This window comes from Cuculus canorus, chromosome Z (genome assembly GCF_017976375.1).
Source record: "Cuculus canorus isolate bCucCan1 chromosome Z, bCucCan1.pri, whole genome shotgun sequence".
NCBI classification, from domain to species: Eukaryota; Metazoa; Chordata; class Aves; order Cuculiformes; family Cuculidae; genus Cuculus; species Cuculus canorus.
The window spans coordinates 62,207,376-62,232,456 of NC_071441.1; the positions used below are offsets into that span (position 1 = coordinate 62,207,376).

At 39.5% G+C, this 25,081-nt stretch overlaps 1 protein-coding gene across 6 annotated transcripts in view; it reads right to left on the minus strand.

Moving 5' to 3' along the window:
• The window catches only part of DTWD2 (DTW domain containing 2), a 225,684-nt gene that overhangs the window by 191,918 nt on the left and 8,685 nt on the right, over positions 1–25,081 (minus strand). For 5 of the 6 annotated variants that reach the window (XM_054054129.1, XM_054054133.1, XM_054054130.1 and 2 more), the window contains exon 2: positions 4,558–4,648. In XM_054054129.1, coding sequence (XP_053910104.1) covers positions 4,558–4,648 — 91 coding nt within the window. Of the gene's footprint in view, positions 1–2,002; positions 2,446–4,557; positions 4,649–25,081 lie in introns of those variants that run through there. The other variant, XM_054054135.1, reaches the window with a different exon arrangement.

The following is a 25,081-nucleotide window of genomic DNA, read 5'->3' on the forward strand; positions in this document are numbered from 1 at the left end:
TTTCATCATAACTAAGTAACACTCCAATTCACTGGTCAGAACACTCCCTTCTTTATACAAATGTAAGAAGTTGCAGTAAAGGAACTGGAAAAAAATCAATTATTTGCCTTTGATAAGCAAAACCGAACAAGCTATCATCAGTCAAGGGAAAGTCATTCAACCATTCCCTCCAATGTTATATCTTTACTTCAGAATTACCTTTCCTATCAAATAAATAAATCACCTAGCAACAGGGAAAAAGTTGGAATTTTCCAGTCTAAAAAGAAATTCATGTTTACAGGAAGACAAAACATAAAATTTAAAGCTCAAAGGAATTATTTGAGAATAGAAACGTAAGAATAGCTAAGTTAACCTAACATTACAAAGGTTCCATTTGTTTACAGTGTTCTTCATTAAAAGTATTTGTACCTAACTAGACTATATATAACCTATTTGTTATCATATCAGCTATTTTCCATTTACTGCTTTAAAAGTGAGCAGTTACTCTCTCTTCTTTGGTCTTCTCAGTGTTTTAGTAGTGATTCGCAACCCTTTGTCTATTGTCTAAGTATGTAAGCAGGACTGGAGGACTTACGCAGTGGGTTGACCTCCAGACACCCACCAGACCACTCTCCTCAACAGGACAGTGGGGAGAAAACAAGATTATAATTAATTCGTGAGTCAAGGTAAAGGCAGTTTAATAAAGAAACGCAAAGGCTGTGTGCAGAAGCAAAGGTAAAAAAGAAAACTTTATTCTTTACTTCCCAACACCAGGTGATATCCAGACACCTCCTGAGAAGTAATGCCTCAGCACAGGCAGCGGTTGCTCTGGTAGACAAATGCCTTACTAAAATATTCTGCCCTCGCTCTCCAGGTTTTATTGCATAATGTAGTACTTTGGTCAGCTTGGGTCAGCTGTTCTGGCTAAGTTACTTCCAAATCTCTTGTCCACCCCCATGGTACTGGCCTTTGGAAGTTGGGGTTTGAAGGGACAGTCTTGATGCTGAGCAAGCACTGCTCAGCAGTATTATTAACATTGTTCTAGCCACAAATACAAAGCACAGCATTACAGGGGCTGTTGTGTGGAAAGTTAATTCCAACCCAGTCAGACTAAATAGAAATTAAATTTGCATTTATTTGAGGGTGGGTCTTTATCTGAGAATTATTGGTACTTTAGGTTAGCATCATCTACCTACAACGAACAGGACAGCTCTAACTAATAAAAATATTTATTAAAGCCAGCTGATATATATATTTCCTCCATTTTTGTTCACGAATTCTTGGAACAACTAGCAAAAATTTTCCCTCTATATTTGAATCTCACTTTTCAATAAGGAATACTGCACTGAAGAAGTACTGCAATGAGCAAGTCAAAGCTAATTACAGCATTTGATCAACACAGAAATTCCTTACAGACACACAATCTAAGTTTTGTCCTCAAATACCGAACACTGAATATTCTTACACTTACAGAAAGAAAGAAAGCAAGTTGTCCTGCTGAACAACTTAAAGAGATACTCTCTGCCATGCTTTAAGGGTTCTGTCCTGAGTTATAGTTATCACTGAGGTTTTGAAAACTACATAATGGCCCACACTGTGCTGGAGATCACTCCAAGGATAATAAAGCCAAAGGTAAGACAAACGAGTACAGGGGTTTGTACACCTAACTATGCCACTGACTTGACATAGGTTCACAACAGTAGGCATGTAAAGGGCAAAATGACAAATAATGTTTTATTTACTTTTATATATATAACATGAGGTTCAACAATGCCAAGTGCAAGGTCCTACATCTGGGTTGGGGCAACCTTCATTTCAAATACAGGCTGGATGATGATGTGATTGAGAGCAGCCCAGCAGAAAAGGACCTGGTGTTGCTAGTTGTTGAGAAGCTGGACATGAGTCGGCAATGTGTGCTCACAGCCCAGAAAGCCAATGGCATCCTGGGCTGCATCAAAAGAAGCTTGGCCAGCAGGTCAAGGGAGGGGATTCTCCCTCTCTACTCCACTCTTGTGAGACTCACCTGAAGTACTCCATGCAGTTCTGGAATCCCCAACATAAGAAGGATATGGCACTGTTGTGATGGGTGCAGATGAGGGGCTACAAAGATGATCTGAGGGCTGGAGCAGCCCCACACAAGGATAGGCTGAGAGAGTTTCGGTTGTTCAATCTGGAGGAGAGAAGGCTCTGGGAAGACCTTACAAGTGGCTTTCCTGTACCTGAAGAGGCCTACAAGAAAGCTCAGGAGGGACTATTTACAAGGGCATGGAGCCACAGGATGAGGGGGGATGGCTTTAAATTGGAAGGGGGAAGATTTAGATTAGACATTAGGAAAAAATTCTTCACGATGAAGGTAGTGAGACACCGGAACAGGTTGCTGAGGGAAGCTGTGGATGTCCCATGCCTGGAGGTGTTCAAGGTCAGGTTGGATGGGGCTTTGAGCAGCTTGGTCTGGTGGGAGGTCTACCTGCCCATGGCAGGGGGGTTGGAATTGGATGGCTTTTAAGGTTTCTTCCAACTCAAACCATTCTACGATTCTATGATCTATGTGGAAAGAAGAAAAAGAAATTATGCTAGGAAAATAACCCCTTCACCTTTCCACTTAGTCCTGATGCTGGGTCTGGGATATCGGTTTTCCATTTACTTAAGTTTTAAACTACTCTCATTATGAACAGTACACTAACACTATTCAGAAAACTATTATCCCCTTGACGTGGAATGCTGAATTCTCTTCAAATTCCTTCACAAATAAAAATCTATTTAATTCATGGACCTATTATGCCAAATGGAAGCTGGATGATAGGATTCCTCACCTGGGATCCATTGCTCTGCAATAAATGATTCCTCTCTCTTTCACAGTACCTGACACCTGTCCACACAGGTCTATCTGGCAGCTTGGCCTCTGGATAGTAAGAACGTGAAGACACAGTCACATTAATCAGAGCACAGGAAGTGTTCCTCTTGACTTCCTCCATCATCACCTCACCTCAATACAAGTCTCAATAGCATCTGACCATAGTGGCTTACTTCACAGCACTGTGGACTTGCAAAGCCAATGAATAATGAAACACATGGAGGATGACAACTCTGATGTGCAGAAGAGAAAGACATCCACTGTTTTCTGGTTAGTTTCATGACTTACTTTTCAAATGGCCTCTTAAGAGTGTATCTGTAACAAAATGGCACACTGAAGTATCAGATACAGTCCAGAATTGCTATCTGCCTTCAAGACTGACTGTATTTTGAGCATGAGCAACTACAGCAAAGGGAATCTCTTTATGTATTGTTAGGCATGCCTCTGCTGTTCTAGACTCAAAAGCATCACCTGTGATCATCTAAGACAAACACTTTCAAAGATCACTGAAAGAAATCGTTAGCTTCCTTCCAGCTGTTTCGATTTATCTCTGACAAGCCAAGCACCCTTGCATAGTGAGATAGTTAAATTTTTCTCTCAGATGAACTGCCGTCAAACACAGTGGCCTGCCAATACTAGTTTATCGTGTGAATTATCATTACACAACTTACACTAATGGAAAAGTTGCATCTCGTGGTAACTGATTTTTAGTTGAAGTGCATAGCTAGCCTTTCAGAAGGACACAGGAATGGTGCAGGAAATCTAAAAAGAATCTTGCAAACTTTTTCTAATACCTCCCACTATGAATAAGAAATTCAAAACAATTCAAATGCCAGTTCAAAGTTCTCTGGCACATTTTCAAACCTCTTTTTCCAGCAGTGACTTAAACATATACTTTAAGTATTTCTGAAATAACCAATTAAAAATCATAGCTTTCCCATTTAGAAGCCAATATGTCATGGCTTCTGTTTTGTTATTGTGTGAAAGAATGGTTTCCTCTAACTTTCTTTTTTACATTCTGCTTAAGTTCCTTCAGGCAAACACTCTCTGCATTCGGAGCTTATGTGTAATGCTAAGTAAACACCTAGGTCAGAAGAGTACAGGTTTCTGAACTTCAGCCTAATTTGTAGTCCATCCCACCATCATTCCAGATCTGTGTAACTGCAGGCCAACTTCTAAAATCCTTATGAGCTACCACTGTACTCCATTGTTAAAAGACAAGAAAACAACACCATAAATTCTCCTAGGAGGTAAATGAAACCATACTAGTCTGAAGCTAAACTACAGTTCTTCATTGGTTAAACAGATAAGATCATCACTAAGATGAATCATGTAATTCATATGTTTAACAGAATACTAACATCAATAAAAGACAGCTGCTATAATTAAAACACTTTCCTCCCAGAATGAACTCTAAGCACCTCTGTAAGACAACATGTAGAGATTAATTCTTGCAGTTTCTACCAAAGCAAGTAGACTGCAGACTCTTGCAAACTAGTCAGATAAAAAAAAAAAAGATGTCTTGCATGCATGGAAGTTAAAACAAAATGTGATTTCAGAAGATAGAATAATTCAGAAGAACTGAATAAAAGATACAATAACTCGGGTGAACTGACATTTCAATCAATTTATATGAAGTTAATAGCATAGCTGTTTCCTCTTACACACCATTTGCTGCCTTTATATTCTAGCTGAACTCCAGCAATTATTACAGCCTTACTCACCTCTGCCGGATGCTGAATTACATACAAGCAGGTGGAGACTTTTAGCGGGTGTATTGGCAGGAATGGACATAAACACACCTTCTGAGGACGGCTACATGACAGGAAAGAGTGAGAGAACAATAAAAGTAAGTAGCCCCATTTACAAAAGATGCCATAAATACATTGCATAAATATATACCAATATATCCCAACAGGCACACTCAGAATTTCCCCTTAGGATGCACTGTATTAAACGTGATGTGATTTTCTGTTTGAAAGTCCCTGTATTAAACCTGATGCAATTTTCTGTTTGGAAGTCCTTCAGTTTCTAAAAATAAAGGTAGGGGTTTGAGAACAGTGTTCAGACCCTTCCTGTGGCCTGGCTGGAATTAAAGCACTCTAAAAATTCTTTCATCACTTTCAAGCAGAGCAAATTACTAGTAACCATACTGCAATCAGAGACGCCTGTTACTGCTTTTCACATCAAGTTAGTGTTTCAACAATTTTATCAAATATAATAGATTATATAATATTTATAATTTTTATCAAAAATCAGAAGTACATTTATGCATCCTGCATAAATCTTGCATATTCTGCTGTATTAATAGACAGGTTTTGAGCCTAAAATTAAATACTGAGACATTTCACTCTTCCATGGGCTAAACCAGGGACACTGACTGTGAATGAACTGAAACCAACCTCGCTTCCAGGTCTGGTGGGTCTACTTTCAGAAGTTCTCCAGCACTGCACCACTGCCTTTTGTCCAAGATTTTTTTCACGTGTAACCAATTAAAACAGAAATTTCTGAAAACAGTTTCATTAACAACATGAAAGCAGCAAGTACCCCCAGAGGCTGTTTGTTGCCTGTGCCCCGACTCTTTTTGATCATCAGATTTAGTTAAATTCAGTTTTGTACGAAGTGTGACTCCTTAGTTTCTCCCTGTTATTGCATGGCTGCTTTTATTAACATGAGAAGTCATTAAAGTTCTCTCAATTATGGTATTTTCTACCAAGGAGAGATAAAGGCATGAAAATCTACTACACAAAGCTGTCCCAAAACAGTTAGCTGGTAATTTTAATACAAAGAGCTGCTCTGTTCACTAGCTTTTATGAGCAGATGTAAACAGTTTCTGGATATTTTTGACCTCAGGATGTTTAACCATAACAAAGTTGGGTAGATATAACTTAACTTATTGTCAAGTCTCCCTTTCGCGTGTGCTTTTTCTATTTCCCACGCTGTCTTGGATTTTTCAGTGGTAGTTTATAAAGCTTTGTTATTCTAAACAAAAACAGCCCCAAACAAAAAAATACATTATCCAGAAGGTAAACACTTTAAAACAGTTGTAGAATGAAATCTACCTATAATTTGATTTGTAAAGAGCAGAGCAGAAACCACAACAAATAAAATATTTTCCAATACAATTTGATTACTTACATATGTGCATACATTACTTAATTTCAAGCACCCAATTAAGTACTTAACTATGTTGAATACACACTTTTACAAGCCCATCCTGGGGGCAGAAGACTTATTCCCGTACTTTCACTTTGGTATCTAATGCTTATTGTATCGACACAACAAAAACGTTATTCCTACGTGACATTATCGGCCTACATCAGTTGGAGAGGAAGTACTGCAGAACAAGAGGAGTTCTGTTCCACCACCCCAAAAGCTGCCTTTACTTTGAAAAAGGCCACCCAGACAGAAAAAGGCTCTTTGTCTCTTCCTTTTGTTTAAAGATTCTGCTACAGCCTAGCCCTACATAAGCAGCTGATGTTACAAAACATTAGTGGCAGCACCAGAGAACTTATTTAACAACGAACATCAGTTTTCTCCCATTTCTGGAAACGAAAGCAGCAATCTGCTCCATACGGGAACAGCAGTATTCAGAATACTAAGGAAAAGATTTGCGGTTAGGGATTAAGATTTGAAGGAGGATCATTTTTACAGTATTATTCACCTATAGCAATTTCGCTACAGCTCAAAGCTATTCAGCAAGATCTTATTTTTCAATACAGCATTTCTAGTTCAAAAACTTATGACAAAGTAACCTATCACACTGGTGGGTCTAAAAACAAACAAAAAAATATCACCCGTGTCTTATAGAAGTGTTCCACACAGCAAAGGGCAACCATGCACATGCATAGACTCTCCTTCCACTATTAACATTATCCCCCCCCCCCATTATTAACTTCCCATCACTTCCCTTCCATTATTAACATCTGGATTAATGATGTTCAGATTTAGAATAACACTTAGTTTACTTTGCCAGCAGAATGGAACCCGGACAGTGAACCGTGCTCTACTGTGGTGTCAAGTTTAGTCCGATCACTATTTTCTGTGCAGAGATACTCTAAAAATGAATATGCAGTAGCCTGGGAAATAGTGAGCTCATTCTGAAACTGGTTTCCAAGTCTCCGTATGATCTTCTTACAAATGTACATGTCCTGGCTGGCTTCAGGGCTAACTTCTACTTTGTAACATATCCAAAGGGCTGCTGAAAACAGGTGTCATTCTAAGCCTGCAAATGAGTGTAGTTTTACACTCATATTTAGGAAACTAAAGGTAAGTAATTTCAGGTTTGAAATGCTAAAGAGTCAGCAAAGAATGATGTTACAATTCCATGCTCAGCATCTGTAGATGGTTCTAGGAAAAGATGAAAAGAAGCAGAGCCTGCCAAACACATGTTCCAGAAACAATGCTTGCAATATTTTACTAAAGAGGAAGTTGGTGTTTTTAAACTACTATCACTTGTGGCAACATTTTCATGTTCTAGCAGACATTGCTGAGGTCAGGCCCTAGATTCTATATTTTCAAAGCAACATGCCTGCCCAATGAGAAAAGGCTGCCTCGAGTAAATTAGATTTCTCTATTGTTTAGGTCAAAACACCAAGGGTTTCAAGGTCAAAACCCACCTGAGAAGCCTGGATAAAAGCCACAGAGTTATCATATATTTGTTTTACACTAATGGTTTTAATACATGTTTTATACTAACACCAGTCCATCGCACACTTGCATTTAAAGAAAAACATTCAAGAGTTTATAAAGCTGTGTTGCAAGTTTAAAAGCACAAGCCCATACATTTTATAAAATCCAGGAACAAATGTTATTTTTACTAGTTGTATGCTAGAGGACAAACACAAATTAAAAATGTTTTCCAGATTATGTTTTCCATCCTCCACTTTAGCCATGACAGCTATAGAAGGATCTTAAAAGAATGAGTGGATTAAGATAAACATAGCTAAACAAAAAGTTATGTATTTAAGAAGAAACAATCATAACCCAATACACAGGAAAACATACAGGGTATGAGGTTAATATGGCGTAACATTCAGGAGTAAGACTTCATGATAAATAGTTCTGTGAAAATGCCAATTTAAGGCCCAGCAGTTCTCAAAAATGCAGATGAGATGTAAAGTATTACTAGAAAAGGATGAAAGAATTAAGCAGGAAACATTATTATGCCACTACATAATAATGTTTTAGCTCCATCTTGCATTTCAAGTGCAAAAAAAGACTGGAGAAGCCAGATCAAAAACAATCGTGAGGATTAACTCCTTGTGCCAAGGGCCACGATCTCCTTGCTGACCAATACTATGGATATAGGAACTTTATACCCAGAAGCACGGGTTCAAAGAAAACTGGAAAATTTTGTTAAACAGAAGTTTAACATCAGACATGGAAGTACCACTACTGAAGGTACAAAGCCACAGCCAACCAGAAAGTCCCCTGAGCTAAAGGGTCCTAGAGAAAGGATGGAATTACCAGCAGATGCTTACCTTTTCTTCTTTAGACATATGTACACACTCATTACTACATCTGTTCATGGCTGGTGACAACGTGCTGTGCAAATGGACCTTTGATACGCTCTAGTATGGTCATTCTCCTATTCTCAGTCATTCTGTGCAATTTAAAATGAATTTATACAATGCCAATTGCAGTCATTTGAGACTACCTAGCTGTAAATTTTACTTTTTATATCTCAGCTGTAAAATGCACTTCTGCGTTTCTCTGGGCACAATCTTACAGCTCCTTCAGGGTAACATTCTGTAATTGACAGGACTTAATTGCTATCTTAAAAAGAATTTTCTGAGTATATAGCCTTTCTGCTTTCCCTTATCCTATGGCTATCCAGTATTTAACCTCATAAAATTGCCACAACTTTCCTGGAAGAAGCCATCCCTGTTAAATGAAAACCTCTCTCCCTAGAATGAACAGAAGTGAAATGATGGATTACGTTGTTCTCTATAAGGCTGAGACCTACCTGGCAAACCAAGGGCCAGTTCAACCAAGACTGGAACACTGCAGGACCAGAACATTTGGTGTTCCCTGTATCTCCGCTGATAAGAACCACAGATCCCGCTAGAGCCAAACTGCCACGGTCACCAGCTGAACTGTCTCCTAAAGACAGGCCTAAAGTTCACTCTAACTAAGACTACACAGTACCTGAGATTTTTGAGAACTTGCTCATCCTCTGAACCTAATAAATATGAGTCAGATTTAAACTAGAAACTCCATAGCTGATGACCCAAATAAAAGCTTTGCTGATCTGCTTGTTAACTGAAGTTCACACTTTGAAACTGTTGTGGAAGAGGGAAACTGTGAACTCTAATACTGGAAAATAAATGAAGTAATTACTTGCAGTTCTTCCTCTTGTTTTGTTTTAAAATTGAACAGGATCAGCTAATTCAATCATTACCACTGTTTCCATTATTATGAGCTACCCTTACTTTCTCCATAGCAGGTACTTCGTAGCTAATGTGCATGGGCAATTTTAAGGCACTACAAGATGGCTGTGTGACATTACCATGTAAATATTTCTCATGGTTGCAGTACTAGTATTCCTTCAGTCTCATACTCAGTTACCCTAGAGCAGAGAAAACACAAAATATAATCTCTGACATACATTAGATTAAATTATGAAATTCGTAGTCATCATATTTTGTTGTTTTAACTTGCTTGCATTATTATACTTTTAAAATGTCTGCCACTATCCTCACCATTCAAATCAACTGTCCTATAGAAGTTCGATTCCCACAGACAGATCAAGAAATAAAAACTTATCAGAAGTAAAATCTCTATCCTTTTTTAGCCCCAGTTTTCTAATTCAATGCCTACCAGTCCTTCAGTTTACCTATCTGGAACACCATTTTTCTGAGAAGCACTACAGCCCTCATGAAATGCAGAGTAACCCAAGGAACTACCAGGATTATTTAGGTTTCTTCTAGGCTTACTACTCAAGCAAAAATTCCAAGCCTCAGATTAACACAGTTTCCTGAGAAAAATCAGGCACAGAAGATAATTGACACTCCATCATGTTCCAGCTTCCATTCCTTCTTCCAGTTTCTCTAAAAAGACTTTGGAACTCACTGATCACATGGTATAAAATTTTAAAATTAAATACTTACAAAACCCAGCTTTCAAAGCCAAGTTGGACGGGCCTTCGAGTACCCTGATCCAGTGGGGGGTATCCCTCCCCATGACATGGGGTTGGAACTGGATAGGCTTTAACATCCGTTCCTACTCAAACCATTCTATGGTTCTATGATGAAAACTTCATTAAGCATCAACAGCCACAGAAATTAAAAACACATCATCAGAAACATAGGTGGAAAGAGTAACAAGAATAATCAAATCACCACTTTCTGTTCCACCTGGTAACCTATAAAGCATGAACTCCTTGGAAAGAAAAAAAGGGAAAAAAAAGAGCATGCATGTTGCTGAGATTTTGCTTTCCGCGTGAAGTTAAAAATAAATACAACAGCTGCATGGTTTTGGTTTGGATTTGCTTGTTTTTTTGTTTTTTTTCAAGTTTCCTGAGTAAAACAATATATGTAAATGGAGAAATATCTAATACAAACCATAGTGAAAATTACTTGTGCCTTTTTAATTTCAGATTTGTAACTTACAGAGTGATAAATTATATATGTATCTTGATTAATAAAACACAACTTTCAAAACTTATGATCTCATATCTACCAGTTAGCCAACCTGCACTCTGGGACAAATCACACAAATATTCCATCTCATCCCCAGCTCCTCGATGTCTTCATCAGTTCTGAAGTACTTAAAGAGCACAAGAGTAATTATTCTGCTAACCTCCCTGTAAAAATGTGCACAGAAAAGATCACAGAATCACCAAGTTGGAAAAGACCTCCAGGATCATCGAGTCCAACCATTCCTATCAACCACTAAACCATGCACCTGAGCATTTCATCCAGCCATCTTTTAAATAACTCCAGGGATGGTGACACAACCACCTCTCTGGGCAGCCTCTGCCAGTGCCCAATGACTCTTTCCATGAAAATTTTTTTCCTGATATCCAGCCTGAACCTCCCCTGGTGCAGCTTAAGGCCATATTCCCTTATCTTGTCCCCTGTCACTTGGGAGAAGAGGCCAGTACCCTCCTCTCCACAACCTCCTTTCAGGTAGTTGTAGAGAGCAATGTCTCCCTTCAGCCTCCTCTTCTCCAGACTAAACAACCCCAGTTCCCTCAGCTGCTCCTCGTAAGACTTGTTCTCCAGACCCCTCACCAGCTTTGTTGCTCTTCTCTGGACACACTCCAGAGCCTCAACATCCTTCTTGTGGTGAGGGGCCCAGAACTGAACACAGCATTCGAGGTGCAGCCTCACCAGTGCCGAGTACAGAGGGAGAATAACCTCCCTGGACCTGCTGGTCACACCGTTTCTGATACAAGCCAAGATGACATTGGCCTTTTTGGCCACCTGGGCACACTGCTGGCTCATGTTCAGTTGGCTGTCAACCAACACCCCCAGGTCCTTCTCCTCCAGGCAACTTTCTAGCCAGACTTCTCCTAGTCTGTAACTCTACATAGGGTTGTTGTGCCCCAAGTACAGGACCCAGCATTTGGCCTTGTTCAACCTCATGCCATTGGTCTCAGCCCAGCAGTCCAGCCTGTACAGATCCCTTTGCAGAGCCTCCTTACCCTCCAGCAGATCCATGCTTCCACCCAGCTTAGTGTCATCCACAAACTTGCTAAGGGTGCACTCAACTTGTAACTGGCCTCCAGCTGGAGTTAACTCCATTGACCACCACTCTCTGGGCCCGGCCATCCAACCAGTTTTCAACCCAGGAGAGTGTGCGCCTGTCCAGGCTGGAGGCTGACAGTTTCTGAAGCAGAATGCTGTGAGAAACTGTGTCAAAGGCTTTACTGAAGTCCAAGAAGACTACATCCACAGCCTTTCCCTCATCCAGTAGTTGAGTCACTTTGTCATAGAAGGCGATCAGGTTAGTTTGGCGAGACCTGCCTTTGACTGGGCCTGATCACCCGGTTCTCTTGCATGTGTTTCATGAGAGCACTCAAGATCACGTGTTCCATGACTTTGCCAGGCACTGAGGTCAGACTGACAGACATTCTATCCAAAGAAAAGATCACATACAACAGGGAAAAGAAACACCCTCTCTCCTTGTTACCTGCCAATATGTATCAACTATTTCGCAAACAAATTACCTTCAGGTGTAAAGAGGTAACTCTTCAAAGAAATTTTACACTTACACTGAACAAAGGCTTTTGTAGCCTTTTCAACACAATTAGAGACAGCAACTTCAAACTTCCTAACACAGGAATACATTAACTGCTGCTCAGAAACCTGGAATACTTGTTCTAATTCATACCAAAGCTCAACCACTATACCATGAGAGGGCTGTGAAGTCATTTGGTGTCTTTACATTTCGAGGAAGACCATTTTCCAATGCACAGGGAATGTGAACTGCACTAATGAGCTAAAGGCACCGAGTCTGAATGTCAGGACTCTGTAAAATGTCTACAAATATCTGTTTCCTCCTTTCTCTGCTCCAGAGTACCAGGCAGAAACAGAGAGACATCCTCCCCGAAACACATGTCTAAGGCTGGATTAACTCGAATCTGCAATGTATTTTATGACAAGTTTCAAAACTCTTCCACCTAGCACCAGGACAAGCCATTAGAGCACGAAATTTTAAATTCATTAAAATCTACAGGACTAAGTCTAGCATTTCATACCAGAAAACATTCAAGGCAGTACCACGAACTTCCAAATGAACATGAACATATAAGTGACTGATTAAATACAGGTTACCATTGTATTCAACAAGTCAGGGGCTATTCTGACAATCATGCAGTTGAGGAAACATAGCATCTATTCATCTTGCCACTACAAACACTGCAAGCTTCGTTGGGGTATAAAGAGGCATGATATATAGACAGAGGCACCCAAAAAGCAATACAGTATTTCCAGTCAAAAACTGCCTCTGAACTAACCTAGTATTCTACCACTGGAACTATCAGGGGCAGGAGATGCAGAAAGGGGTTGAGGTCAGAAATATGTCAGAGAAGAGGTATAGAAAGGAGGACAAGGAGACAGAGCTACTTCCCTACCTCTCAGTAAGGCATGCACTAGTAGTGAGCATCTAAGAGATCACAGCACTATTTCCTAGCATTCAGATTCCCTTGGCACCAGCTCTCAGGAGTTCTCCTCCTCCTATATGCTACAGTGAGAAGACACATCCCATACCCTTCTTTCCATTTTCCACTCTATTCTCAGTAATATGGGCTACAACCCTCCTGACCAAAACCCTGACTATGTTTTCCATCATATTCAATCAAGATTTTTTCACCGATTTGAGAACTACTGCTCTCTTGTAAATTGAAACAATTCTGAGTCTATGCCCAAAGCAACCAACCTCAAAAAAACCCAAATGAAGAATAAAGCAGTCAACTGACAGAGGAATAAACAACACCAGCAGAGATTAAGTTCAAAAGGAAACACCTATTTCCTTTTGCTTCATGAATAGCTACATTACACATCTTATCACATGCTTACAGGAACAAAAAGTTCACAGCAGGAAAAAGGGTATCAATCGTCAGGAGCTATTAAAGTCTGAAGATATGACTCTTCATTCAGAAAATCCCAGATCACTACTCTCATCAGCAACAGAATGCCACTCTACAGTGGTCCTAGATTTATGCTCACCCCCAGGCACCTGTTGTTCACCACTGTTCAACTCTCCACTACACAAACCGTGGGTCTCACCCACTTGTTCTGAGAAGGGTTTACTGACAGAAATCAGTATTTAAAAGAATACTGAGTATTTAAAAGAATACTTAGGTCATGTGCAAGCAGCTCTCATGTCTTTCAGTCTTCACCGACACCTTAAGCATGAATTTGTTTTACATTTACTGAAAAACAACATAAGCAAGTTGTTGAGCCCCAGATCTCAAAAAAAGAATAAGCAACAGACAAAATCCAGCTCCTACACTCAACAGAAGTTCAGCAAAATAAGTGTTCAGAACAAGAGCACAGACTACACATGGCCCCATTTTAACATTTACTTTCAGAGCAACCCAATACATTTCAGAAACTCTGTCCTGAGATCTTACCGAAAAAAGGAACAATATGTATCTCAAAAAGCAAAGTCATTAATGCTGTCTTCAACACAAGACTTAAAAGTTGTGTTGGTGCTGATTTTGAGCTTGGTGGTTCCTGTTGTCCACCTCCAGCCACTGGACGTGAGATTTTTATCTGTTTTCACCACCAAACAGCTATCAGTTGTAATGATTTTCAGTCAAAGCTCAGCTGGTCTGGATTTGAACAACGGTAGCAAAACATTTGAAAAGCCCTACTAACAATAATTACAAGATATCATTCTTCCCAGATCTAAGACTAAAATTGGACAAATAAGACAACTCTCTGGAGATAAGGGATAGAAGTGGGAATTTATTCCATGATAAGCTCAGAGTTCTCAATAAGGGCATCACTCCTGCCTTTGGAAAATGACATGAACTAATGCATGTCTTGAAAAATCAGGCAAAGAAGAAAATATATATTTCTCTCCAGAAAATGTGTATTTGTAAAAATATCTACAATTATTAAAAAAACCCCAAACCTTCCCCTTCAAGTATTGGTAGTTTACATATTATTCCAAACTGCCCTTCTAATCTGCATTATGATATTTTTCACAGTGGTTTTGAACACTAAGTAAATAGTGCAACTTATAGTAGTAGTAGTAGTAGTAGTTATTGAAGCGATAGTTGTAAATAGAAAATTACTAGTTAAAGGTGAAGAGCCTTTTATAGAGAAGCTTCTAACACTACAATTACAGGCAAATACATTAGAAGTATTTATAATTAATTTGGAAGTTTCCTTTATAGTATGACATTACAATTGAAGGTAACAAGTTACCCAATGGAATTAAGTCGACTCATTAGTATAACATCTGTATGAACGCTATATGTTGAGCCTAAAATGCCCTCAAGGAGTGTTCTTTTGCATATTTTTATGCTGAAAGTAAACAGACAAAAATCCGTATGTTTGACAAACGTGGACAAAGTCCATGTCACCTTTATTAAAGGCTCTAAGTTGTGTGGTGTTCTCATGTGACCATTTCCCAAGGCAAATAACCTTTCTGCCTGACCAATAATAAAGGTAAAACAAGTAAGTTTTAGGGGTTTTAGCCTGGAATGTTCATGGCAACTTTATAAGGATAATCTGAATTTATTAAAAACAACAAACATCTCCCAACACTATAAAAGACAAAAGATATGAGGATGAAAAGAACAACATACCCACCCTCTATATTTTCCTAACTTATTATATAGAAGCAGACCTTGGCAGGCAGCTTTCCTTGCAAATAACTGAAACTAACAAATCAATAGGAAAACACTCTTTCAACTGTTTCAACTGTTTACATTAAACTTGGCTGTGGTTTCCACTGTAACTAATAGGAGTAAATGAAAAAATAGCATTTAGCTCATGCAGCACTGCAGTCATTACAGAGAGGCCAGGAAAGCCAAAAACTAATGAGCTTGAGATTGTTGACATTTTCATGCATCTTGGCTCTACAGTCTGGCAAAATAGCTGGCACTCTGACAATCCTGATGCCAGACAGTTAACAGGGTTTTAAATTTGTTGAAGAAGGTGAAGTGGTAATGGCATTTAAAGTGAGCCATTGAGACATAAAGATTAAGAAGTTAAACTGAAGTTTTACATCACCAGCTTCATAATTGCCAATCTGTCTCAGAAGTTTAGAGGCTGCCACAAGAAAAGATAAACTAGAAAAATTCTTTAACTGAAAATGTCTTGTGGAAAAGCTCACTGTTTCCCATGGAACACAGGAACCCGCTGTTGTGGAGGCACACACAAAACAGATAATCAGTCATCGAAAACAATGAGGATTTACTTAGCACTCTAACAAGTGAAAATAAACTACAGGTTCAGATGTCAATCAGGAATTATTACTGCATGACTGCCTTAAGAATTCCTAAGCTTTACAAACAATACTTTAGAAGGAGGACCAAAAATGTCCACACTCACTGACAAAAGGAAACCTCTCTTTCTCAAGGCTACTCAGTTCACAGAACTGCTAGCCCAAAGCTGCAAGGACTCACTCAAGTATATATCCAGACGAAATAACGGTTCAATGAAAGGAGGGTGAGGGCATTTAGTCTCGGGGCAGTGACCCCGGGCGGCATCCTAATCCAAGGGAAGATTTTGTGGTCACACTCTGCTATTCCATGGATAACCATTCAAAGGGGGTCTCCAGCAGGACCCCATTTTACACCACAGTTGAGCATGACTTGTGGTCATTCTGATGGGCTGGGGACCCACAATCTGCCAGGATTGTGCTCCTGACAACAGTTCTCTACGTCCTCCCCACAGTGCCATGGGGAAGTGGTGAACAGGGAATAGGGGTTTCAGCATTTGGAAAGCCCTAGTATTGCCTCTTTGGCCATCACAGCACTTATCGGGTCCTCAGCAGGCCATAATCTTTACCATGTCCTTAGCAGGCCATAATCTTTCATGCTATGATCTTTACTAGGTCGTTTTCAGGGTGGTCCAACCTGTCACACTCACCATGCCAATAAAGGAAAAAAATATTCCAAAAATACAAAATCAGTGTCTTGATTCTTTCATCCACTTTTACTATGCAGATAACACTCCATTAGCAGCATGAAGTAAAAATGGAAGTATTTCATTTTCAAAGACCATACAAAGTTCCTAAATCAGTGGTAAATGAGGTCTGTGGATATCATTGGCTGAAAATATTTTTTCTTTGCAATACAATCACTATTTTGCCCATGAGTCCCTCTTCGTTTATGAACAACAAATCTAGGCATGCACCTTTCCTAGTTGGATCTCTTAGCAACTGCATCAAGAACTCATCTGCAACATGCTTCAGAAATTCTCTGAACTTATTTGTGTCTGCTGTGTGATGTTCCTCACTGATGTCTGGGAAGTTAGTACCACTCAAAAGGACAAGTGCGGTTGATCTAGAGATGATGATTACACTGTCCATTCAATGTCTTTCAACAGCACTCAGTACCTCTTCCCTTTTCTCTCACCTTTCTGGAGCAGGAGTACCATAAAAATCAAATGCAGCATTTATTTGGCCTATCCTTTCTGCTATGCCGTTGAACCAATTTGTACACTTGTTCTTGTTAAGAGAACAGTGCTGATAATAAACCCTCTTCAATTTATAGGCATGTCATTCAGTGCTCCAGACGAAATTCTGTATGGCCCCTTCTACTGTCTTTACTTGGAGTGCCTGGTAGGGCACAGTAAGCATTATTTATTGGTGTAGAGAGTATGAAGATGTCCCCAAAGTACCTGGCTAGTCAGTCTTAGGAGCTTGCTATTACATTGTGTTATCTCAACAATTCAAGCGCAGAAGCCACTTAGTGACAATTTCGGTTCTTGCAAGTATCTCAATGTTTGCAGAAAAATCAGTAGCTCACTCTTTGCACCCACTTGCTGTCCGGCATTAGTAATGTTAGTGACCAATGATTTGGGGTTTCTTTCACAACCTGAAAAGAAAAGAGGTTAAGGAAAATCCTGACAGCCTTTTACCAGCCAAATCAGGAGATAAAAATGACACCGAAAACAAACCTTCCAAACCACTTTCACAATAGCTACTTCCCCTCCTTCCACGCTTTTTGAAGAGCTAGAACTCGACAGCAGCCTCCTGCTGACGAATTCTGCCCTAGGGCGTCCCTGAGGTGTGGAACTGTCGTCAGACTGGTTTTTCACTGCCCTCTGCTGTCCTTTAGATGGTGTTTTACCTTCTGCAACTACAGCTTGTGCTAGGCGCTGAGCAACAGTTTTGAACCACTCTCAGCCACCACTGCCTCTGAGTTGCCTGACAGCCCACATCCCTGAAGGCACTGGCTGAAGAATCCCTTGGGAAGCGATTTGCTCTACCTTCCCTTTCCCTCTTCCCTGGCCTCTGTGAGACTTCTCTCCCACTTCCAAGTATTTAATCTATGACAACAGCTATACAGGTCTATGTGGGCTGAAAGCATAACCAAGAAGAAGTTTGAGGGTTATTAGGTTTCACAGGTGGGGTAGGAGGGTTGCAATGCTGTCCTGGGATCTGGAAGTTAAGATGGAGTTGACAAAGCCTTGCTTCACAGCTCAACTTAAGTATTGCCTTGCAGTTCATTCCCCAAGCTCACTGAAGAGCCCGAGACAGAAGGATTGGCCGTCCTCTCGTCCATCCCCTGGTCTATAAAATGGGGAAAAAACCCTTTCTTGCTTTAAAACCATGTCAAAGGAGCTAACGTTTGGCACGTGGAAATGAAATATCTGTCCAAATGCACCTGCTCCCTTATCCCATCTGATACCACCATCTGTGTGTCCAAATCTGGGTGATTAATAGAGTGTGAAGAGCTATCTCTGAAGAACAGACATAAGCAGGTTGAAAGTTTATGGCTAAGAATCAGAGACTGAGGTAAAAATTGGAACCTGTGGTTGGTGTTTATTACGGGCCACCTGATCAACTGGAGCCTCTTTACAAAGCATTCTTACTCCAGGTACAGGAGGCATCAAGCTCAGATTCTTGTCCTGCTTGAGCACTTTGGTGACCGCTACATGTGCTGGAAAAGTAGCATGGAGAGCTGTAGGGAATCCAGGAGATGCCTGGAGTGCATGAGAAGCGGGCCTATGGGGGCCGCATGAGGTTCAACAGGGGGCACACAGAGCCAAGCCACACAACAATGTGTGCTCACAGACCAGAAGGCCAACTGAATCCTGGGCTGCATTAAAGGCATGGCCAACAGGTCAAGAGAGGTGATTCTGCCCCTCTACTCTGCTCTGATGAGACCTTACCTGGAGTACCACATTCAGTTCTGGAGTCTGTGGAGGAAACAAAGACTGGTTGGAGGAGTTCCCAATGAGCCACAAAGATGATCAGAGGGATGGAATACTCCTACTCTGAGGAGAGGCTGAGACAGTTGGGGTTGTTCAGCCTGGAGAAGACGGGACTGTGGGGAGACTTCATTGCAGCCTTTCTGTACTTAAAGGGGTCTTATAAGAAAGGTGGGGACATAGTTTTTAGCAGGGCCTGCTGGGATAGGACAAGGAATAATGGTTTTAAACTTAAAGAGAGGAAACTGAGACTGAATAGAAGGAAGAAAGTTTTTACAATGTGGATTGTGAAGCACTGGAACAGGTTGCCCAGGGAGGCAGTAGATGCCCCATTCCTGGAAACATTCAAGGTCAGGTTGGATGGGCCTCCGAGCAACCTGACTGAGTTAAAAATGTCCCTGCTCATTGCAGGGAGGGTGGACTAAGTGGTCTTTAAAGGTTCCTCCCTACTCTAACTACTCTATGATTCTAGTCGACAATTCTCTGTATGATTCCATAGTAGACATTGCAGTGAGCGAGAGGAAAGGCAGCTTGAGAAACTGAGGAATTGAGGACACTGCTACATGGAGCTATTGACAGTAAATTTCAGCTGCATTCAGGGGTTCAAACAGTAACTGAAGCTGTACCAATGTGGTCTTCTAATGTGAAGTTAAATTACCTAAAAGCTTCATGCATTGTTGTTTTTGTTATTGTTGTTTTCTTGTTTAAAACAGAATAATTACAACTCATCATTAAGAGTAACTTTGCAAGAATCTACAGGAGAATATTCCAACATTAAGTTTCTATGTCTCAGTTTATGAAGTTTTTCAGTTTTGATTTAAAGTTAGTTTAATTTACATCCACAGCATTCTCTTTTTCCAAAAGCACAGACCAACTATCAACAAAACAGATTTTTCTGTATCAACAAAACTGAGTTTTCTATCTCCACATAAGCAGTAGGTCTTTTAATGTTTTAAAGTTAGGCCTACCTTTACAGTTTTACCTTATTTAATATAGCATTTTAAACATAAAGCGTATTGGCCTGCATACATTATTTGTTAATAGCAAAACAGATCTGAATCCTAGCTTGAAACAAGGAGATGAGAGAGTTGAATTAAAAGCTCAGTTCTGCATCAAATGAAATCAGAAACGAATGCTGCCATTGCTTTTTAACGAAAGCAGGCTCTGTATCCACATATCTTTCAAGTTCAAGAAATCAAAAGAAGAGCCAAGTTTTTTTATCTCCCAATCCATGCAACAAGGCCATATCCTTTCACCTAAAGCTATGAATTTAAGCTTGCTTTATTTTGGTAAAATAGATGAATACACAATGGAAAGCCCATTCTAATCTGTACTTAGCATTAACATAAAAGTAAATGCCTCCTATTGGACAAAACGTTTTTAAAGACTACATACTCTTGTTGAAAAGAAAATCTACCATTCTCTGCAGTTTATCTTCAACCGAATGTAGGCAAAAAATAGTTAACAGAACTTTATATGATGAATAAACATTAGGAAAACAGTTATATATTAAATAGAACTTTCAATTGAAGTATTCTAGTGTACTATTTGCTTCTTCTGCCATAGATTTTAGAAGAATAGAGTTGTGTTTATACATTTAGTATAACTCAGTATTATAAGAGCATATAAAAAAGGCAATGGGCAAGCAACAGTTCTGGTAAAGTGTTGATATGCTTTAGATGTACTATAAATACAACACTACACTCTAGCGTCCTTTTTCTGAATAGCAGGCACGTCTATTGAATATATTTTCACTTTGGTTTTGTTCTAGTACCGATCACGTTAAAAAGAAGCCAGCCAGTTTTCAGGTCCAGTGCAATGAAATAACACATTTTAAAATCATACTCCTGTTATTAAACAGTGACCAGTTATCATATTTCATTAAAATGTGTTGATTTTCACTGAATACAGGATATTTTATTTATTTAACGAGACATCAAGTTCATTAAGTTATTCTAAAGCTTTTTGGGGATACTGTAAGATGTTCCTTTTAAGGTTTACAACCAAATAAGCACAAGTGCTTTTAAATGCTGACCATAGCAGTCACCACACCAAACCTCAGAACCACAGATTTGTAATCTAATGACCAATGTTTTGCAACCACCGTTCAACCAATGCTTTGCAACCACCATTCATGAGGAAAAATATCTTAGAATAATACTTACTTTTGAATAAGAAAGCTACAAGTCTGTTGAGTAGATGAACCTTTCTTGTGTAACTTGAAAACACTAATTTTACAACTCCTGTAGTATATTTGGCAAGCATGCTAATATAAGTTAACAAAAACATCACTAGACTGCACCTGAATACCTCGTTAAGACACTGACAAGAATGAGATAGATCACAGCAGTAAGATAAGGAGATTAGAATTGCCTGGTCTGAGAGGTCACCATTATTGACTCAGACAAGAGCATAACAGTACAAAGCTAGGAACACTCATAAAATGGTTCAGACTGGAAGGGACCTCCAGAGGTCATCCAAGCCAGCTTCTCACTCAAATTAGGAATCATTTCAGAGCTTGAGCAACCTGATCTGAGCACTGTCAAGGATGGAGACTCCACAGCAGCACCAGGAAACCAGTTCTAACCACTCTCATGGACAGTAATTTTTAAAGTTCAAACACAGCTACACGCACGTTTAAATAGCCAGAACACACTGGACCTCTGGCCTCCACTTGTCCTGCTGCCACCTTGAAGCTGCAGTCGATTGCTGCAGAGTGGTCCCCTTGCCAGCCACTAAGCAGGCTTGCAATGCTGCCAGGGCTCCTTCGGCCCTCGCTGCAGGCCTTCCAATCTCCTGAATTTTGTGAGGCTGCCAATGACAAGTTTGTCAATGTCTCTGAATGGCAGCTCTGTCTTCCTGCAGTACAGCAACTGCTTCTCCCGTGTTGGCGCCACCTGCAAGCTTGTTGTGCATGCCTTCCACCCCACCAACCTGGTCACTAGGAACACATTCATCAGCTTTGTACACAGCATAACCTCTCACAGAAGCGCCTCCTAAGCAGCTGACTCATAGACTTTGAACTCCCCATCACTTAGGCTCAGCAGCACAGCCAGCTCTTTGATCATTTTCTAGCCCCATTCATCTACTCTGCATCTTCTCAGTTTGACTACCAAGATACCGTAGAAAAATTGTCAAATGCCTCCCTAGTATTCTTACCCACACAGATGAATGTAACCACCACTACTGCAAAACCTGTCATTGTGGTTAGATACTATTAAATACATTAACCAGTCTGGCAAAGAAAGTGGGCATGCTGCTCTTCCTTCTGCCCCCTACCCCTGTGTGCTTTTGTGGCACATGATTTCATCAGTCGTCTGACAATGCCCTTATTAGATTTCTCCCCTGATCCCTCTCAGAACTGCTACATAGTCTCTATTTGCAAACATTAACAGCATACCAAAGGAAAGCAGTGGCTCATAACAGAATGATATTAAAGGATAACTAACTTAATAGGGTTTGACGGATTATACCCAGTGTACTGTTAATAAATGTCAAACACATTACCAAAGTAGTTTTAGAGACCGAAGCTCTAAGATATTTAAGTGCCCAGATCCCTTCGAAACTACTTGAGTTTACAATATGTACATATCCGTTAGAATCACTGCTTCAGTTTCATGCAGCGGCTATATATATTTAAGAAACACATTCTAAAAGTTACTTAAAATCAACTTCATGCACTGCATTAGCTGCCTGCTTTTTCATATTTCAGGGTTTTAAAAGAACATAGATTTTCATGGAGAATTAGACATGGGTCTTCAAGAGCAGCAGCACATTCAGATTTAATTGTTCATCTCTTTGGAGTTTTAATGAAGAAATTCACTATTAGAGGGTACAATTAACAAGTTCTTCTTTTAAAAATAGCAAAACACGTTTAAACCCTAATGATTTTACAGGCTCAAAACCCCATTTGATGGGAACTCCAACAAAGAGAGAGAAGTTATCACATTTCTAAATTAAAACCTGACACTGAGGAAAAAAAAATATTAAAGGGATTATTCCCAAATCGCCCAAGTGCAATATTGAATTCAGAACTATCAGGAAAAGCTAATTCTATACATCATAAAACTGAAGTGGACTACTACTGCTATTCCATACAAATTATAAGAACTCACCTCACAAATCACCTTTTTTGAGCACTTTTCTTTATAAAATACCACTATCTTGATCTACTGTTTTCTAGCAGTTACGAATATAATCCACTGCTAACAAAAATAGCCACTCCTTGTCACTGTCCCCTTGCAACAGCCTCACCTTATGTCCAATTATCTTTTCTGGCAGCGGATTTCTCAAAACTGTTTGGCTTCCTTAAGACATCCAAAAACTGTCCTTTATTTAAAGGCAAGAAGCATTTCCACTATGTGATGTGAGCATCAAAATACATAATTCCTGAATATTTCACTTTCATTCCAATTTGCTTCATTTATTCCCTCCCAAGTGCATGATTCACCTATTTTCAATTACATTAAACTGAACTTTTGACATAAACAGAAATGCTGAAGCACTGGTACCAAGTAGAAGTACAGGGAAGAATGCCTATCTCATGGCACCATAAGAAAATGAAAATATTTTATAACAAACATTGTAAAGTTTTATAAGCAGATGCTGTCAATTCATACAAAAAAAAAAAAAAAAAAGATATACAAGAGACTCCGGGACTCATTTTGTCCATTTTCTTTACGCACAGCAAGACGAAAATTAAGTACAGCAAGGGCACATTCTCCTTTATGTGACTAAGCTGACACAGCTGGACATTTCATAAGAAGACAAACTTTACATGAAATTAAAACCATCTGTTATAGGTCTTCAATATTGACACAGCAGTTTAATAGTTTTAGGAACTGAAGACAAAAATGTAAAAAGAAATTCTCACCGGAAATTATAGGCATCATCAGTGTAACTCAGAAACAATATGGTGAATGATGGAAAAAAAACCAGCTGAAGACTATACCTTGTAAGCCAAAGAACAGCTATGCTTCCAGAAAAAAACACAGGCAGTTACTAGGCTGACTTATGCAGAAGTTTGAAGTTGAATTATTTGTTCCAAGCAGAAAGCTTTACAAACTCTGACAAAAAAACCAAAAACATTTCAGCAGAGCTTGTGGAGCAGAAATGCAACCCTGGTAAAGCTATGAAAAGTTGAGGGGAAAGTGGATCTAGTGCTCAGAAGGCAGTGTTTCACTTAAAAAGTGAAAAAGTGGCACACGGCTACATTGCAAGGGATAAATCTGGATGGCAGATGAGATGGTGGAATGAAATATAGTAACTAAAAGTCAAGAAGACTAAAGTAATCACCTTCTGCAACTGACAGGGAAGACAAAAAAAAATCATAACTGAAAGGCAGCCAAAAAAAATAGAGGTGGAAGAAGTCAGATCACCCTAATAACTTATTCTCAGCAAAGGCAGAAAACAACTCCAAACCCTAGGAATTTCTAGACATACTGATTCAAGAACAGTGAGAGTTTTCAGCAGTGCACCTGAAGTGACAGGAAAACTTGGGTTTGTAAAAGTGAACCTCAATTAGGCTGAGGAGACTACAACAACAATAAAATAAACAAGAGACAAGACAAGTTAACCAAAGGAGAATCTGAGAGAAGTAAGACCACATTAGTCACAGAATGTTCACACAATACAATACTCTACAATACTTGCATGTCATAATCAACTCTGGGATGTGTCAGAGCTGGCTTTTCCCCAAAAGGAAATACTGCTCTGTTTCATAAGGTGAAATTCACCTATGCCACTCTCAGATGCAGCTGTTACTCAAAAAAAAAAAGTCATAGAATTGCCTGCACTTAAACCAACTCTTATTTTGGGCATATGGATAACAGTCTTCAGCTTTTGTAACCATCATAGCATGAAAAGTGATTTTTTTTCTGCGTTTTTACTTTGTAATCTGTTTATAAACACTAATAGCAATTCTTGTAAAGGAACTACTGCCACTATTAGTATTCTTTACCATTACACTGGGAAAGCTTAATCAATGTTGAGAAATCTCTTACAATTGGCCACCATCCCCAAGGTAAAGATATACTTCGTGTAATTACAGAAAAGAAGGAGACCAAAGGTACTAGAACTGCTTTAATTAACAAGACCATTCTCATCTGCAGTCTCTGGTTGTGCTCCTACAAGCCTATAGTTATTTGTAGTCAAAAGGATGTAAGGATGTGGCCAGCCTGACATATCCCTCTTTTTTAATGTTAATGCTAGCAAGATCAAAATGGATACTAAGTAACTCTGCTGAGCACAAAACAAGTGGCGCAAAAAGGTCACTACTCATTAATACAATAACAATATAATAGGAAAGGAATAAACGCCTTTGAAATTTAGCCCAGCAGAAAGAAGATAACATTCAAGTCACTAAAATGTTTAATTCATCAACAGTTCTGGCACCACTACTCAT